General features: G+C 35.7%; 1 protein-coding gene across 3 annotated transcripts in view; it reads right to left on the reverse strand.

Moving 5' to 3' along the window:
* SCAF11 (SR-related CTD associated factor 11) overlaps positions 1–20,475 on the reverse strand; it is a 94,288-nt gene that overhangs the window by 23,010 nt on the left and 50,803 nt on the right. For all 3 annotated transcript variants that reach the window (XM_070370666.1, XM_070370665.1, XM_070370663.1), the window contains exons 5-7: positions 16,752–16,829; positions 13,758–13,858; positions 11,810–11,871 (exon numbers count right to left, since the gene is read on the reverse strand). In XM_070370666.1, coding sequence (XP_070226767.1) covers positions 11,810–11,871; positions 13,758–13,762 — 67 coding nt within the window. In that variant the 5' untranslated portion in view covers positions 13,763–13,858; positions 16,752–16,829. The remainder of the gene's footprint in view (positions 1–11,809; positions 11,872–13,757; positions 13,859–16,751; positions 16,830–20,475) is intronic.

A 20,475-nucleotide genomic window follows, 5' to 3' on the forward strand; every position in this document is an offset into this window, starting at 1 on the left:
GAAAACCATAAGAAGACAGATGCAGAGATTCCAGAGATGCAGCTACAAGTCAAAGGATGTGAAGGACTGCCAGGAGCCACCAGAAATTACAGCAAGAGGCAAGGAAAGAATCTTCCCTAGACCCCACAGAGGGAGCAAGGATCTGCCAACACCATGACTTCAGACTTCTAACCTCCAGGGGCGGTCCTAAGATGGCGGAGGAACAGGACGGGGAGACCACTTTCTTCCCCACAAATTCATCGAAAGAACACTTGAATGCTGAGCAAATTCCACAAAACAACTTCTGAATGCTGGCAGAGGACATCAGGCACCCAAAAAGGCAGACGTCTAACCTCCAGAACAGTGAAGAAGTAAGTTTCTGTGGCCTCAAGTCACCAAGTTTGTAGTGAATTCTAATAGCAGCCCAAGCAAACTAATGCAGACATAGTTTCTTTTTTAACTAATAAAAATGAATATATGAGTACATAATAAATTGGTTAAGGCTTCATAAACCTTCATTAATGCAGAATCCAATTTTTTCTAACTACTTTTCATCCCAAGTTTGTTGATAACCATTTTTCCAACAGTATCATCCTCTATGCTATCCAGAACAGTGGTGATTTGCAGAAAATATAGTCAATAAATACGTAATATCTTTGTATAATGACAGTTGGTAAATGGACTATCATGGTGATCATTTAAAAATGTACAGACATATCAAATAATTATGTGTGTACCAGGAACTAACACAGTGTTGTGGGTCAACTGTATTTCAAAAAGAAACAATCAAACTCAAAGAAAAGAGATGGTGGTGACAGGCAGTGACAGGAGGAGGAACTGATGAAGGCAGTCAAAAGGTACAAACTTCTAGTTGTAAGTACTAGGAATGTAATGTACAAGCATGATAAATGTAATTAACACTCCTGTATGTTATACCTGAAAGCTGTTAAGAGAGTAAATCCCAAGACTTCTCATCAGAAGGAAAAAAATTTTTTTATTTCTTTTATGTTGTAACTATATAAGATGAGATGATGGATGCTTACTAAACTTTCTGTGATAATCATTTCATAATTTTCAGTTCAGTTCAGTCGCGTCCGACTTCTCCGTCTATCACCAACTCCTGGAGCTTACTCAAACTCATGTCCATTGAGTCAGTGATGCCATCCAACCATCTCATCCTCTGTTGTTCCCTTCTCCTCCTGCCTTCAATCACTGCCAGCATAAGGGTCTTTTTCAATAAGTCAGTTCTTTACATCAAGTGGCCAAAGTATTGGAACTTCAGCATCAGACCTTCCAATGAATAGTCAGGACTGATTTCCTTTAGGATGGACTGGTTGGATCTCCCTGCTGTCCAAAGGACTCTTAACAGTCTTCTCCAACACCACAGTTCAAAGCATAGATTTTTCAGCACTCAGCTTTCTTTATAGTCGAACTCTCACATCCATACATGACTACTGGAGAAACCACAGCTCTGACTAGATGGACCATTGTTGGCATAGTAATGTCTGCTTTTTAATATGCTATCTAGGCTGGTCATAACTTTTCTTCCAAGGAGCAATTGTTTTTTAATTTCACGGCTGCAGTCACCATCTGCAGTGATTTTGGAGCCCCCCAAAATTGTCAATTTTCCCATTGTTTCCCAATCTATTTGCCATGAAGTGATGGGACTGGATGACAAGATCTTAGTTTTCTGAATGTTGAGTTTTAAGCCAACATTTTCACTCTCCTCTTTCACTTTCATCAAGAGGCTCTTTAGTTCTTTGCTTTGTGCCATAGGGTTGGTGTCACCTGCATATCTGAGGTTATTTGATATTTCTCCTGGCAATCTTGATTCCAGCTTGTGCTTCATCCAGCCTGGCATTTCACATGATGTACTCTGCACATAAGTTCAATAAGCAGGGTGAAAATATATAGCCTTGATGTACTCCTTTTCCGATTTGGAACCAGTCTTGCTCCATGTCCAGTTCTAACTGTTGCTTCTTGACCTGCATACACATGTCTCAGGAGGCAGCAAGGTGGTCTGGTATTCCCATCTCTTGAAGAATTTTCCACAGTTCGTTGTGATCCACACAGTCAAAGGCTTTGGCGTAGTCAATAAAGTAGATGTTTTTCTGGAACTCTCTTGCTTTTTTGATGATCCAACAGATGCTAGCAATTTGATCTCTGGTTCCTCTGCCTTTTCTAAATCCAGCTTGAACATCTGGAAGTTCACGGTTCACGTACTGTTTGAAGCCTGGCTTGGAGAATTTTGAGAGACTTCCCTGGCTCAGACGGTAAAAGCACCTGCCTACAACGTGGGAGACCGGGGTTTGATCCCTGGGTAGGGAAGATCCCCTGGAGAAGGAAATGACAACCCACTCCAGTACTCTTGCCTGGAAAATCCCATGACGGAGAAGCATGGTAGGCTACAGTCCATGGGGTCACAAAGAGTCGGACACGACTGAGTGACTTCACTTTCACTTTGATAGCATGTTAGATGAGTTCATTTGTGCGGTAGTTTGAGCATTCTTTGGCATTGCCTTTCTTTGGGACTGGAATGAAAACGGACCTGTTCCAGCCCTGTGGCCTCTGCTGAGTTTTCCAAATTTGGTAGCATATTGAGTGCGGCACTTTCACAGCATCATCTTTTAGGATTTGAAATAGCTCAGCTGGAATTCCATTACCTCCACTAGCTTTGTAGTGATGCTTTCTAAGGCCCACTTGACTTCTCATTCTAGGATGTCTGGCTCTAGGTGAGTGATCACACCACTGTGATTACCTGGGTCATGAAGATCTTTTTTGTACAGTTCTGTGTATTCTTGCCACCTCTTCTTATATCTTCTGTTAGGTCCATATCATTTGACTTTCATAATGTCATTATATGGTAAACCTTAAACTTACACAGTGTTGTAAATGGCAATTATATCTCAATAAAATTGGAAGAAAAAAAACAGTGGTGATTCCTCAGGAAATCCATTAAGAACTAAATTATTGGTATTGGCCTTTTATACTGGTTTTGCAATTAAGTTTGTGGGCTGCAAAGGGTCGGACATGACTGAGTGACTTTCACGATGTAGAATTACCCAGCTTATGACTTTCTTAGGATTGCTGGCACATGTGTCTGATGAATTTCCCCCAGTTCTCTCACTTTCAATTAGGGGTCCTAGGGGTTAAGAAAATTCCAGAATAATCTATGAATTCTTTTTCCAAGTTTTTGCTATCTATTCTCCAGATTTAACGGCAGAACTCTGTATGTTCATATAGTCACAAGCAGTGGCAACTATCCAGATGCGCAGTCAACAGTGATCATACAAGAAAAACAATTAGAATCTCACTTTAGAGATGTCAGAATGTGAAACTGAAACAAACAAAAAAACTGGGTTCTCAGAATTGATCAAATATGCTAAATGAGTCAGAAGACAAAAAGAAATATAACCTAAGATAGACAGCTCTAGAATTTTTTTAATAGGTTCTTGACTTCCTATCTTTTTAGAGTAACTTTTACCAAGCTATCTTCCTAAAATCGTTTCACCACATTGTAATTCAGTGAAAAAGAAACCTTGTTAATGGTATCTTTTAATGGTATCTTCTTGCACAGCATTATTCCTTACAGGGCTTTCCTGGAGGCTCAGTAGTAAAGAACCCACCTATTAGTGTACGAGACACGAGCTCCATCCCTGATCCAGGAGGACTCCACGTGCCACGGAGCAACTAAGCCTGTGCTCCACAACTACTGAGGCACACAGCTCGCTGTGCTCTACAGCCTGGAAGCCGCAACTACTGAGCCCATGCACGGCAACTACTGAAGCCTACACGCTCTAGAGCCCATGTTCTGCAATGAGAGAAGCCACTGCAATGAGAAGCCTATCAACAGCAACTAGAGTGTAGTCCCCACTTGTGGCAACTACAGAAAAGCCTGCATGGCAATGAAAATCCAAGATTGTCAAAAATAAATAAAATTATTTTAAAAAATTACTCTGTATAAGATAATATGCAGAAATTTCAGCTTTATTGCTCAACTCCCTATGACATCTTCAATCTTCCTCTCCAGTCTTATTTCTGATCATAGTCTTTAACATTTTTGCCTCAATTCAAGAGTGGGAAAAGAAATGAAAACTGGAAGAAACCATCAATTAGACTTAAAAGCCAAGAACAAATTCACACATGAACATGAACCAATTATACTAAAACAATCTAAAGATGAAAAAATCTTGTTTGCACATGGCATACAAACATCCATATTTTTTCAGAGCATCTCTACTTGTCCAAAAGACAATTCTTTATTATATCACCCCAAACACTCTAACAGCCTTCCCCAACTCAGCAACTGGCAATGCCATTTTAATAGCTGCTCAGGTCAGGACTTTAGTGTCACCCTTGACCTCCTCCTTTCTCTACCTCACATCCTTTCTCTACCTCACATCCAATCCACTAACAAAATCCTTTTAAGGAGCTTCCCTGGTGGCTCAGATGTTAAAGAATATGCCTGCAATCCAGGAGATCCAGATTCGATCCCTGGAGAAAGGAATGACAATCCATTTCAGTCAGTATGCTTGCCTGGAGAAGTCCATGGACAGAGGAGCCTGGCAGGCTACAGTCCATGAGGTAGCAAAGAGTCGGACACCACTCAGTGACTAACACTTTCACTTTCTTTCATTGAAGTGCAACATTTACAGAACTGAGCCATTTATCAATGAGTACCCAATATCCATCAACTCCATCCAGAGTTGTTAAGACATTTACTCATAATTACTTAAATATTAGTACTCTTATTCTACCCACTCATAAAGTATTAAGCAATATTCTGCCTTTTAGATTCAGATTTAGTGAAAGTCACTCAGTTGTGTCCTACTCTTTGTGACCCCATGGACTGTATAGTCCATGGAATTCTCCAAGCCACAATACTGGAGTGGGTAGCCTTTCCCTTCTCCAGGGGATCTTCCCAACCCAGGGATTGAACCCAGGTCTCCTGCATTGCAGGTAGATTCTTTACTAGCTGAGCCACAAGGGAAGCCTTGGATATTTAGGATATTCTGCCTATACTAAACCAATTACTTCAGGCATCCTAACATAAGTAGACATGGCATTAAGTTACAGGCCTTGGAAAATGTTAATCTTTTGGCAGGAAATAAATTTTTATCAGCTATTCAATATTTGGGCTTCCCAGGTGGTGTCAGTCATAAAGAACCTTCCTTTAAGGGATGTGGGTTTGAACCCTGGATCAGGAAGATCCCCTGGAGAAGCATGGCAACCCACTCCAGAATTCTTGTCTGGAGAATCTCATGGACAGGGAAGCCTGGTGGGATACAATCCATAGGGTTGCAAAGAGTGAGAGACAACTGAAGCAACTTAGCACACATGTATTCAAAATTTTAAAACTCCCAACAAACAAAAGTCTAGGACAAAGAGCCTTCTCAGATGACTACCAGCACAGAGAAGAGTTAACATCTATCCTTCTCAAACTATCCTGAAAAACTGCTTTCAAACCAGTACTACACAGCCAGCAACCTTCATACCAAAACACACAAGTGAAAATGAAAGTCACTCGGTCATGTCCAACTCTTTGTGATCCCATGGACTATACAGTCCATGGAATTCTCCAGGCCAGAATACTACAGTGGGTAGCCTTTCCCTTCTCCGGGGGATCACCCCAATCCAGGGATTGAACCCAAGTGTCGTGCATTGCAGGGGGATTCTTTACCAGCTGAGCTACAAGGGAAGCCCAAGAATACTGGGGTGTGTAGCCTATCCCTTCTCCAGATCTTCCCGACACAGGAATCAAACCAGGGTCTCCTGCACTGTAGGTGGATTCTTTACCAACTGAGCTATCAACAAAGAGAGAACAAAAAAAATTACTCCCAGTATTGGGAGTAATTTTGGGTGGTGAACATCCACCCAAAAATACTCAACAAAAAAGTGACAAACCAAACTCAACAGTACTTTAAAAAGATTATATGCCATAATCAAGTGGGGTTTATCTCAGGGATAAAAGAATGGTTCAATATCCATGAATCAATCAATGTGATACTCATTAACAAACTAAAGAATAAAAACCATATAATAATCTCAATAGATACAGAAAAGCTTTTAACAAAATTCAACATCCCTTTATGATAAAATCAACAAAATGGGAATAGAGAGAAGATATCTCAACATAATAAAAGCCATAAATGACAAGCCCACAGCTAACATCACACTTAATGGTGAAAAGCTGAAAGCATTTCCTCTAAGATTAGGAAGAAGACAAAGATGCCCACTCTCGCCACTGTCATTCGACACAGTATAGGAAGTCCTAGCCACGGCAACCACAGAACAAAAAGAAATAACAGGCATCCATTTTGGAAAGAAGCAAAACAGTCACTGTTTGCAGATGACATATATTATACAAAGAAAATCCTAAAGACACCACTAAAAGGTACCAAAACTCATCAATGAAAGTGTTAAAGTTACAGGATAAAAATTTAGTATGTAGAACTCTGTTGCACTTCTTCACCCTAACAACAAACTATCACAAAAAGAAATTAAGAAAACAATCCCATTCAAAATCACATCAAAAAAGAATAAATACCTAGGAATAAATCTAACTAAGGAGGTAAAAGATCTCGAATCGGAAAACTCTAAGACACTCGTGAAAGAAACTGAAGACAATGCAAACAGATGTAAAGATATATCATGATCATGGATTAGAAGAACTAATATTGTTAAAATCACCATACTACCCAAGGCAATCTACAGATTCAATGCAATCTCTAACAAAATACCAATGGCATTTTTCACAGAACCAGAACAAACAATTCCAAAATTTGTATGGCAGCACAAAAGACCCTGAACAGCAAAAACAATCTTCAGAAAGAACAAAGCCAGAGGCATCATACTCCCTAATTTTAAACTATACTACGTACAAAGCTAGTCATCAAACAGTATGGTATTGATACAAAACAGACAGACCAATGGAACAGAACAGAAAATCCAGAAATGGATACACACGTATGGGCAATTAATTAATTTATAACAAAGGAGGGAGCAATATATAATGGCGAAAAGACAGTCTTCAATAAAGGATGATGGGAAAATTAAACTAGAGGCAAAAGAATCAAACTCAACAACTTTCTCTCACCATGAACAAAAATAACATCAAAATGGATTAAAGACTTAAATGTAAGGCCTGAAAATAAAAAACTCTTATAAGAATAAAGCTCTTTGACATCAGTTTTTTAAAATTTTCTCAGATTTGCTTCCTCAGACAAGGGAAACAAAACCAACCAAATGGGACTTCAATGCTTTTGCACAGTGAAGGAAACATCAACAAAATGAACAGGGCACCAACTGAATGGGAGAAGATACTTACTTGAAAACAATATATCCAATAAGGAATTAAAAACTTAAAAGAACTCAAAATCAAAAAAACAAAGAACCTGATTTAAAAATAAACAGAGAATCTGAACAAACATTTTTTGAAAAACATACAAATGGCCAACAGGCACATGAAAAGATGCTCAACATCACTAAGTATCAGGGAAATGCAAGTCAAAACAATTAGATATCACCTCAGACCTATAAGAATGGCTATTATCAAAAATGATAACAAATAATAAGTGAGGACGTGGAAAGAAGAGAACCCCAGTGCAATGTTGATGGGAATGTAACTTAGTGCAGATACTATGAAAAAACTTATGGAGATTCCTCAAAAAATTAAAAACAGAACTACCATATGATCTGCTAATTTCATTTTTGGACATTTATCCAAAGAAAATAAAAGAGTCAAAAAGATATATGCACTCCCATGTTTCACTGTATCATTATTTATAATAGCAAATATATGGAAGCAACCTAAGTGCCAAGCAACAGACGAATGAATAAAAAAGATGTGAGATACACACACATATTCCGTACAATGCAATATTACTCGACCATTAGAAAGAATAAAACTTTGCCATCTGCAACAACACACATGGACCTACAGGGAATTATACTATGTGAAATAAGTAAGACAGAGAAAGACACATACTGTATGATTTTACTTGTATGTGGAATCTAAAAAACGAAACCACAGTTAAACAGAAATAGTCATAGATACAGAGAACAAAGCTGTTGGAAGGGGGGAGGTGATTGAGAGGATAGATAGAAGTGAGGCAGATTAAGAGGTACAATGAAACGTACAGTGTGGGGAATATAGTCAAAAAGTATGTGATACATTCATATAATAACAGATGGTAACGACTAATCATGGTGATACTATGTACAAAAATACTGACTCATGAAGTTGTGTGACAGGATAACATAATATTGCAGGTCAATTATATTTCAAAAACAAACAAAAATCATAGAAAAAATGATAAGATTGTGGTTACCAGAGGTAAGTGGTGAGGGAAGGAGAAGTGGATAAAGGAAGCCAAAAAAATGCGAAGTCAAGTGGGCCTTGGGAAACATCACTACGAACAAAGCTAGTGGAGGTGATGGAATTCAGTTGAGCTATTTGAAATCCTAAAAAATGATGCTGTGAAAGTTCTGCACTCAATAAGCCAGCAAATATGGAAAATTTGGCCAGCAGTGGCCACAGGGCTGGAAAAGGTCCATCTTCATTCCAATCCCAAAGAAAAGGCAATGCCAAAGAATGCTCAAACTACCGCACAATTGCACTCATCTCACATGCTAGCAAAATAATGCTCAAAATTCTCCAAGCCAGGCTTCAATAGTACATGAACTGTGAACTTCCAGATGTTCAAGATGGATTTAGAAAAGGCAGAGGAACCAGAGATCACATTGCCAACATCCACTGGATCACTGAAAAAGCAAAAGTTCCAGAAAAACATCTACTTCTCCTTTATTGACTACACCAAAGCCTTTGACTGTGTAGATCACAACAAACTGTGGAAAATTCTTCAAGAGATGGGAATACCAGACCACCATGCCTGCCTCCTGAGACATCTGTATGCCAGTCAAGAAGCAACAGTAAGAACTGGACATGGAAAACAGACTGGTTCCAAATTGGGAAAGGAGTACATCAAGCCTATATATTGTCACCTTGCTTATTTTACTCATATGCAGAGTACATCACACGAAATGCCAGGCTGGATGAAGCACAAGCTGGAATCAAGATTGCCAGGAGAAATATCAATAACCTCAGATACGCAGATGATACCACCCCTATGGCAGAAAGCGAAGAGGAACTGAAGAGCCTCTTGATGAAAGTGAAAGTGAAGAGTGGAAAAGTTGGCTTAAAATTCAACATTCAAAAAAAGAAGATCATGGCATTCAGTTCCATCACTTCATGGAAAATAGATGGGCGAACAATGGAAACAGTGACAAACTTTATTTTCTTGGGGTCCATAATCACTGCAGATGGTGACTGCAGCCATGAAATTAAAAGACACTTGCTACTTGGAAGAAAAGCTATGACGAACCTAGACAGCATATTACAAAGCAGAGACACAACTTTGCTGACAAAGGTCCATCTAGTCAAAGCTATGATTTTTCCAATAGTCATGTATGGATGTAAGAGTTGGACTATAAAGAAAGCTGATTGCCGAAGAATTGATGCTTTTGAACTGTGGAGAAGTTGGAGAAGACTCTTCAGAGTTCCTTGGACAGCAAGGAGATCCAACCAGTCAATCCTAAAGGAAATTAGTCCTGAATTTTCATTGGAAGGATTGTTGCTGAAGCTGAAACTCCAATACTTCAGCCACCTGATATAAACAACTCCTTGGATGCTGAGAACTCCTGATGCTGGGAAAGATTGAAGGCAGGAGAAGAAGGGAATGACAGAGGATGAGATGGTTGGATGGCATTGCTGACTCAATGGACATGAGTTTAAGCAAGCTCCAGGAGTTGGTGATGGACAGGAAAGCCTGGCGTGCTGCAGTCCGTGGGGTCACCAAGAGTCAGACACGATGGTACACTGAACTGACAGGGATGGAATGTAAACATGATTAATATAATTAACACTGCTGTTAATTATACATGAGAGTTGTTAAGAGAGTCGGTCTAAATCCTAAGAGTTCTCATCAGAAGGGAAAAAATTTTTGTCTATTTTTTTAATGTTGTATCTATATGAGATGATGAATGCTCACTAAACTTACCGCAGCAATCATTTTATGATGTGTCATGTATGTAAGTCAAATCATTATGCTGACCACTTTAAACTGGTGTTGTATATGTCAATTATATCTTGATAAGTAGGAAGGAAAAAGTTAACTATTGAACTGGTTTAGACGGTTCACTGAAAACTTGTTTAGTATTCCATATTCTGAATAGCAAAACAAAACTCAAATCTAAATGAATCAAAGATTCTTATAAATGGCCTTCACTATACTCAAGCACTATAGGTCTAAGATTTGCCTATGTTTCTCTCTCTCTAAAAATAAGCCCAGGCCAGAGACGCAGACTTAAAGAAAATTACTGCAGTCTTAAAACTAAGATTATCATAGTAAGAGTGCACTACACTACCTAGAGAAAATCTGTAACATCATTTAATCTTCCTCAGCAGTAAATTTTATATTTGATTCTAGAGCTACCAAACAAAAGGCTATTCAATAAAAAACAATGCTAATCTATAGCAATTACCCAGAAAAACAAAGAAGTTTTGATATCTAAAGTTCTTTAACTAAAGAAAAATGTTTATCTAACCATTAAAGTTCTTTTAGTGAAATTTCACTTTAAGAGTAAATTATTAAAGACATATATTTATTAATCTGTAAATCAGGGGTTATCTGTAATTCTGAGAGACCATGTTAATTCAAATTAAAAAAACAGTAACAACACCCAAACATGGTATTCAAATGTATAAAAAATGAAGTTGATTACCATTTAGTTTTAAGAACAATGAATTCATTAATTCTATCTATAAATAGAAATTAATCGTAACCTAGCATGGAAAATAAATGCTCACCTCTCCCTGCTTACAATTAGCTCATAGTAAGGTGTTCTTTGGAAAAAAGATAAACAGCTTAAGTTTCAAAGAGGAGGCACAAAGCACTGAAGTGACATTTTCCTCATGTCCTGCTGCAAAGCTTTCTTGTATTAGAGAACCATAACACTAGACAACAACAAAAGACAGGCATATTCTCAAACAGATATGTGGGCTTCCCAGGTGGATCAGTGGTAAAGAATCCACCCTGCCAATGCAGGAACCACAGGAGACACGAGTTCAATCCTTGGGTCTGGAAGATCCTCTGAAGGAGGAAATGGCAACCCACTCCAGTACTCTTGACTAAAAAACCCCATGGACAGAAGAGCCTAGGGGGGCTACTGCACATGGGGTCACAGAGAGTCAAACACGACTGAGCAACTGAACATAGTAGTACATAAACAGGTAAGAAATGTTTTATTCCTAAATAAAGTTTCAAATTAAGTGTGGCTTGAAGCTAAACCACAACTTCCTCTGGGAACTGTGGATTAACTGCTTACTATTAGACTTCCCTCATTACTGCTTACAGTTATTGGCCCACAAGGTATTTTATCTCATTTCCCCTAAGGACTTCGGCCCTAATGAGTCGAGTTAAGACCACAATGTAGGCTGCTAACTGAGTAATTGGAAAATACCCTTTTCTCATTTTCCTTTCCAACACACACACACACACACACACACACACACACACACTGTGTCTCTCTCTCTCTCTCTCTTATTCACTGACCCCTTCCCTTCCTCCAAGTTGATCAGGAAAATAAGGGCAGGAAACAGTATAAATGATTCCATGGAAGTAGTTTATGTAGAACTGAATACAATGTACACAGAGCTCAGCAGAGTTCTGTTGTGTATGACTGTTTTCCAAGCTTACAAGAACTTTGGCAGAAGCATTAAAGTAAGAAACAAAGAAAAAAATGTAGAACATACAAGGAAAAAGTCACTTACTGTGTATCATCTTCAGGTCATAAAATTTTACACTTAACAGATCTTCTCCTATTATCTTTTTTCTGTAAAGATCAATAAAGAGATGAAATAAAAGAAAACTGTTACTCTGCTCATTTATTTTCAATACACTGCCCACAACAATGAAAGCTATTATGCACCAAGTTTTAAATTTTAGCAAAGAAAGCATGATGAGTTGAACTCCCCACTTAGCTGCCACTCTCCACTCCAATGACTACAAAGGAGATTCACTTAACATGAAACAAAACACTACTGCAATCCCTTTCCCTGGAACTAGTGGAAAGTATCAGAAAGAGGAGTTTTACATCTTTAGAAGGGAGAGGCAACACCAAATAGGTTATTTTCTAAGTGCTGGAAATGAGGCCTACATCTTATAAACATAAAACTGAATGAGAGGAATTCTAAAAAACATCCAAAAGACTCCAGAAAGAATGTACAGTAAAAATCTAGTAACTGACAGACTTACTGTGAGAGAAATCATTAATGTCTGACTTGGTGGGCAAAAGCAAATTACTATTTTGCATCTGTTACTTCCTTTTACCATCCCTCAACCACAAGTCCTTGAGAAAAAACAGCTAAGCATGTGGACTACCTCAGGTGTGTCCGACCCACTGTATGACCCTGTTATAGGTCACATACTAATGAGCACTGCACTCTCAGGAGGAGCCAAGAGGACTGGGTAATTCTGAAAAAAATGCCTATCTATAACATTGCCATAGTCAAGAATAGGAGATGAATGAAGAATAAATGAATAATAAAAGAATACCTAGCAAAAGGTATTTCTTCATTATGCCTGGGGATGTGTTATTTACTAAGCAAACATAAATGGAAGAGTCAAAGCTGACCCAAATTAATTAAAAGAAACTGTACATAAAATTTGCTCTATTGAAGTTATTAACTTGGGTTTATGGGTGGGCTCTTGAACTGAGTGTTCCACAAATCCCTTAAATCTACGAAATTTTGTCTTTAAGTATATTTTATGACGTATCTTTTTGGGTAGAAGTTCTCTACCGTTTTCTTTAGATTACTAAAAAAGTCTATAACTTCCTAAAAGTTAAGATCTAGAGAGCTACAGAGTCAAAAATAAGTGGCATAATTCAGTAAATCTCAAGGAATATTGTCAATGTTTTTAGTAATACATTTACTCTCTTACGGTATTAGTATTCTGATGAAATGTACTAATGAGCCATAGATTTAACTATGAATTTGACAATATACGGACTTAATACAACTTTGCGACAGCTCTAAATGTAGTTCAGATCAAAAAGGGGTTAAATTTTATAAGTACTACAACAAGCTATTTTCAGTAATAAATCTCCAGTACACTACTAATTCAATTTAATTAAAAATTACCTTAATACCTGTTAAACTTGAGTTCTAAGTATTTTTAGGCAATTATGTTTTAACAATAGTAGCTAAGAAATCCAAACATGTTTAAAAATTTTTTCAAACATAAACATTTGTTATAGTACTAGCAAGTGTCTGCTACAACACAAAGAAGCAAAAGGAGAAAAATAATAGTTTTAATTACAACAGTCTCATGAAGAATGTTGTACTGTATCATTAGTTATTTTCTATTTTCTGTCCATAAATACTACAGCAATTACTCAAAATGTGGGCTGTGCACCAATGCTTATCCATAATGGCTTGTGTTTTGTTTTTTTTTACATGGCTGTAACTTTTATCTTTTAAAAATATCAATCTATAACAAACTCAGAAAAAACTAAAATAAAAAACTAATTCATCAAAGACAATGGTCAAATAAATTATATTCTCATTTCATCTGGTCTGTCTTTAAATTATCAAGGGAATGCTTTAAAAGAATTATATACATTGAAACTTCACATCATTTTTAAGTACTCTCTTTTTTCTTAATTGCTAACTTCTGATTCTACACAGTTGGATTCCATTCCTGGAACTTATCACTAACCTCATACAGCTTTTAGAATTTTCCTGACAGGATAGCTGTTTCTTAAAAGAGCTTTCATTTTTCTTGTCCTTTGTTTCTCTCAACTGTCTTTTTACTTGAACCTGTGAGAAAAGCAAAATCACCTATTTAGAGTGATAATATGGGATCACACCTATACATTTCCCTTGAAAGAACAAAAAATTAAAGAAGCATACTGTCTAAATGAAAGTGTAGGCCAAATACATATGCTTATTAGTTTAAGTATGCTAAACTATAAACTGAGTATTTGTGCTAAGCTCTAGGGAAACAAAAAAGAGAGAGGCATGCAAATGAGTTATGAGTGTGCTCGTAACAGAAATATAAACACAGATCTTATATATATATGTAGAACTGACTTTATCTGACGATACCAGAGAAGACTTTTAATGAGTAGATAATTTCTGAGTTGGTCTTAAAGAATGAATAGGAATTTGTCTAAGGAAAAAAGATTTTCTAAATGGAGGGAATAAAAAGAGTGCAGAGAAGTCAATGCGGATGTGGAAGAAAAAGTTAACAGGATATGAAACTGATGTAATATATTAGGACCAGACGGTAAAGGCCTTGAAAAAGAAAATAATTCTACAGAAATCAGAAAATAAATGAAGGTTTACAAGTAAGTGAATGAAATGATCAAATTTGCTTTTTTTGACAGTGATATGGAGAATGAACCAGTTAAAGAGAAACTATAAAAGCCAGGAAACTGGAAGGAAGCTCTTGTAATAGTGTAGAACTATACTGTATGAGACAATAGTTACTGCTGCTGCTGCTGCTGCTAAGCCGTGTCAGTCGCCTCTGACTCTGTGCGACCCCATAGACGGCAGCCCAACAGGCTCCTCTGTCCCTGGGATTCTCCAGGCAAGAATACTGGAGTGGGTTGCCATTTCCTTCTCCAGTGCATGAAAGTGAAAAGTCAAAGTGAAGTCGCTCAGTCATGTCCGACTCTTCGTGACCCCATGGACTGTAGCCTACCAGACTCCTCCGTCCATGGGATTCTCCAGGCAAGAGTACTGGAGTGGGGTGCCATTGCCTTCTCTGACAATAGTTACTAGCCATATACTATTGAGCATGTGAAAATGTGGCTGGTTTAAAAAGAGATGTAAGCGTAAAATATATACTAGATTTCAATGAAAACAACAATAGGAGACAAAATCCTTCAATAACAATTCTAACATACTACCTGTTGAAATAATACATTAAATGTTAGATTAAACAAAATATAAAAATTCATTTTAACTGTTTCTTTTTGTTCTTTTAATGTGGCTACTAAATGTTTATAGAGTGGTGTGTATTGATGGTATATTTCTATTGGCAGAACAGATCTAGATGACAGACAGCCTGAGGGTCTACAGAGAGGTAATGAAATGGAATGCATTTAAGACACTGTGTATAAAGAAGAAGCAAAAATAATGAAAAGAGAAAAAATGGAAAACTTCCAGAGGCTTTTGATCTGGGTGACCAGGATTACAGTACCATAAACTGAGGTTGGCAGAGGGGCTGGGAATGAGATAAGTTTGGGGTTTGTTCATGTTTAGATTCCTTTGGTATTCTAGATAGAGATGTCCAACAATTGATTGAAAATATAAGCAACTGTGCATGTCTCATTCAAGTTTAATTGTAAAGGGAAAAGGATAATAAAGATTCAAAAGAAGTTAAAGGGCAAAGAAAGATATTAAGAGTATATAAATATCACATATGATAAAAAATACATTTTAAGTTTAACAAAATTAGATTAGCACTGTTCCAAACTTTTAAGTAACATTCAAATTCTATTAAATAAAACATACATTTTATTCCAAGCAACAGAACATAATTTTACAGAGTATCTTTGGAGGCTAATTCACACAACATAATATATATATGTGTGTGTGTGTGTATATATACACACACATACACACACACGGTCTAGAAAAACAGAGAACACGTCTTTCAGAAAAGTTATGCTTTATAATTTTAATTATAATATCACACACATATATATAACATTTTATCTTTTCTTGAAGATATATACTAATCTGCATAATTTCCAGAGTTACACAACTAAACATGCAGGATCTTTTACACATGTCATTTTATTTGAACTGTAGTGTCATTTGTACCTTATGTCATCAAGACTTATCCAGAGAAAATAATCAAAACAAATTATAAACACCTACAGTAGGAATATTTAATGTTTAAATAGTTTTATGTTGCTCACATACCCCTTTCTACTCACAAAAATAGCTACCAGTCTTGCTGCTACTCGGGAAGTTTGTCTTTCCCATTAATGGCATCATTTATATATATTGTATACCTTCATTTTTAACTTTCATTTTTACAATACCATTCCTGATTTATCAGCAATAACATCAAGAAATCTCTTTACCACACATTTCACTTTACTTGCTACTTACTCTCTTTTCCACTTTTCATTTTTTATTCATCAATTTAGGAAAATTATTTCTATTTCTTTCTTCTTTTTTTGGTAAGCCAAAAATAAATGTGAATACAAATCATAAATCATGGTTCATAATCAAATAACATCAGTGTGATGTGTGCATCTCAAGAATGTGATCAAGATTAAGCATTACAATAAAATTGTACTTAACAGAAGAAAAGTTATCTGCCCATAACAACTGTGAAACTGTGAGAAGTCCTTCTCGTCCTTCTCAAGATTTTCACAAACTCCCACATTTTTCTCTAATTAAACCATTTCCTTCAAGTACCACCGGCACTTAAGAACAAAGACACCATTTTATATTAATTTTACTTGTTTAATCTTCTCAACATTATATGCTTTTCATGAAAACATAATTTTCAGGTACTTTGGACTTTTTTGTGAGGGTTTGTCTCTGAATCTAATATCCCATTCATTTTTTTAATGGAAATTAAACACATTAAACTTAGTTAATTCACAAATACATTCAAGTATCTATTAAAGCAAAATCATCTCAATTAAGTTTACACAGTTCATTCTATAAAATAAACTCTAAGCCTTACCTTAACACAACCTTCTGATACACTGAATTTAACCACCGCCTGAAAAGGTTTCCGGTCAACAGGACATGAAGGCAGTGTCTGAAAAATCATTAAACAGATTATAACTTTACAAATGTCTCTTTAAAATAGGTCAAAATTAAACTATAACATTTATGGTTAGTTTTTCATTGGAATAGGAAACAACAGAAAAATGATTTTTTCTTCTTTCAAAGATAAAGATGAAATACTTTCTATCTGTGTCATGTCACAAATAAATACCGTAGTTTTAAAAAATTCATTCAAACATTTACCGAGCAACTACTGTATGCTAAGTACGTGGAATATAATGAACAAGAGAAAGAAGATCGCTGATATCAAGATAAAACCTATTAAGACCTGCTGTCCAGTTGAGAACTACAGCTACAAAGAAAGGAAGCTAGGCTGAAAACATTAGTTCTGTGATCCAAAGCACTTGAGAAATTCTAAATAAGCTGTAAAAGGAATGGCTTGGACAGGTCCCTTACAGATTTTAATATTCTATGTCAATATTTCCCCCCAAAGAAATCTTGAATAAGCAGCTGCATCAGCAATTTAAAAGGAAAAAAAAAGCAGATACGAAGAAAAGGAAAGATTTCTCCACTCCTTCCTCAGTCACATAGGAACCCTTTCCAGAAGTAGTTTCTTACATATCTTTTTGGAGATGTCAACGTTTATACATAACACGTTGTATCTTTTAAATATAAAATTCAGATGCTGAACTGAATGTTGTATTTCTCTTATTAATTTCCTATCTTAGATTGGTAATTCTTAGATTGGCTCATATTACTATCTCACAGCTGCCCCATTCTTAATATGTATGTCATAACAGTTTTGATTTATATCTCCTTTTATATAAGTTGAAAATACTTTCATACTTAAGGGCTCTTAAACGATCCTTTTCTTTAAACCGTCTATTCATGCCTTTTGCCTAACTTTTTTTTATTAGTTTGCTGTTCTTTTATAAACTGCATTAGGCTTTCTTTATAGATTAAGAAAAATTGTCCTCTGCCCACTCTGTAATTCTAAATCTTTATTTTGACACAAGTATTATTTCCTGTACTTTCAAAATTAATATGCATCAACTCTTAATTAACAGTTTCTCTGGTAGTATTATTAAATGTTTGTATAGGGAAAGGTTTATATTATTTAAATATTTTAAGATAAAGTATGTCGTCTACTAGGGTAAAAGGGAACTTTCTGCAGTCTATGAAGCCCATACTAGAATGGGCTATATATACCTATGGTTATAAAAGTAAATCAGGATTCTAACAACTTAATAGTAATAGTCTAAAAGAAAAGATAGTAATCAAGTTTTGATAAATAATCCTATATTCCCTAGTGGAAAAATGTGATTTTTGCTTTTCTTGACTTTGGCACAAACCAAGATAAACCAAGTGCAAGCACAACAGAATGTGTGTGGCCCTTGACCATGTAACACATTTTCACAAAAGCTTGTGAGTTACTTTGCAAGCAGCCAAAACATAAACTGAATTACTTTTTACTACCCTGCTAAAAAGTGATTTTTCTTTGCCTAAGTAGGGAGGCCTTGATCAAATGCTTTACACCGTATCTGAATTAGGAAATGTGACCTTCCTTACTATATTAAATTGGTTCAGATTGGTAGAACCCACCTCAGCTTACTTCCAAGTACCATGGATTTAGGATGCTATTACTTTCCCTTCAGAAAAATTTGACCTTAAAAAACCACTACAAGGAGCAACAAAGCTGCCCATACCTTGTAAATAATGCATTGCAAATAGTAATTCTAGTTCAAAGAACTCACCATTATAACTATGTGACTGTTGTTTCTATTAGCATTTACTACATAAAATGTCTTAGCCTAGAAGCTGTAGTAACACATTTACAACTCAAAAGAATATCGTGGAAACCTTTAAGTACTTACTTTTACTGAAGTTTCAAAATGCATTTTCTATTTTAAAGGCAAATTTAGGTAAGTATTCATTAAATACATAATAATAAAATTTTGCTTCCTTCATTTAAAAAAAAACTATTAAAATAGATGTGTTTAAGGGTTCTGGATTTACTGTCTATTTTCATATTCTGCCCTGTCTATGCATGCGTGTGCTTAGGTGCTCAGTCACATCCAACTCTTTGTGACCCCATGGACTGCAGCCCACCAGACTCCTCTGTCCATAGGATTTTTCCAGGCAAGAATACTGGAGTGGGCTGCCATTTCCTCATGTTTAATGTTAAGCATATTACATAGCCTTTCTATGTCTCTTTTGTGAAAATGGGGATAATAATCATCTCTGAGGTTTCTGCAGGAATTAATGGCATACACTAAGCATTATGTAAATCTTCCAAAAGTCAACTGGCTTTATAGCACTGATAATAAAAAAGCTTGCTTCACTAATGAAAACTCACAGTATGATGTACATATACATGTAACAGATAAGAATTGTTAATGGTGTTTTAATTGGACTGTTCAAAGTTCATGACATATATGGACATTAAACTATTTTTATATATTTCAAGTCATAACACTACAATCCAAAAAGAGTCACTGTGTTAAAGGAATTTAAATATCAGATATAAGTCAGATACACCAAACCTTTCTAAAACTCTGAAATTACACAATCTCATTTTCTTTATTATTAAATTTCCTCTGCTGATATCAGCTAAATGGCACTCTTTTCTTTACCATGTTCAGAGTATCAGAGTTCTAACCTGAGTCATTCCATTTTGATCTCTTACAGATAATGAAGAGTTTTAAGTAAGATTTTGGTTTTGTTCTTTTTTTCTCTAAGCATAATTGTCATGGATATGTGTAAGGTTTCATGTGAATTAAGGGTTTCATTGCTATTTAAAAACAAAAAAACAGCAATAAAAAGTAGTAGTTGGAAAACTACTGCTATATATTCAGATAATCTGTATATACTTATATTTCCTAAAGATAATCTAGTTAACCCTAGAAAATAAATTAATAGATTTTTTTGGCTCAGGCTTAGCCATTAGAAAAAATTCTTAAAAACAGGTTATCCTCCCCAGATTAAAAAAAAAAAAAAGGCATATATAAGAAAATAAGCTATCTAAAATAGACAAAATATCTTTTGCTATGGCTACTGAGAAATCATGATATCTATTTCTGACCTTAAAGCAGTGTAGCAAAGCATTTCAAAGGGGAAACAGAAAATTTAGTTATCCTAAGTCTTCACAGCATACTTCAGTAAATAGTGATTAAAGAAGAATTAAACGAAAAAAAAAATTGAAACAGGTTTTTTTAAATTAAGTGGATCTTTAATCTTTCCTTAATGTATACTCTAAGAAAAATATAAGAGTACCTTATATTAGCATATGCTAAAGCTCAAAAACACCATCATTAATAGACACTGAAGCATAAAATCATATATCTATGATGATCAAATAGCTTTAACAGGGAAAAAAGGTTTTAAATAATGGTTTGCATTGGCCTAACTTTAAAGAATTCCTGAGGATTCTTCATCCTCATAATCCAGCAGATATTCAGAAAATCTCAAAGATATTCTAATCTTGAGTTTGTGTCACTAAAATAACTAATTTAGTTTTTAAGTTGTGTAGTTTAAAAAATTCACATTTAAAACTAATAAAATTTAAAAATACACTTATTTCTGCTTTAAAATGTATTTTTAGTTCTGAAGAAAATCATCCCAAATTTTGCAACAAAAATAAATGCACTTTGGTTATTCATCATTTTGAGTCCTTTTAT

The sequence above is a fragment of the Bos mutus genome, chromosome 5 (assembly GCF_027580195.1).
Source record: "Bos mutus isolate GX-2022 chromosome 5, NWIPB_WYAK_1.1, whole genome shotgun sequence".
Taxonomy (NCBI): domain Eukaryota; kingdom Metazoa; phylum Chordata; class Mammalia; order Artiodactyla; family Bovidae; genus Bos; species Bos mutus.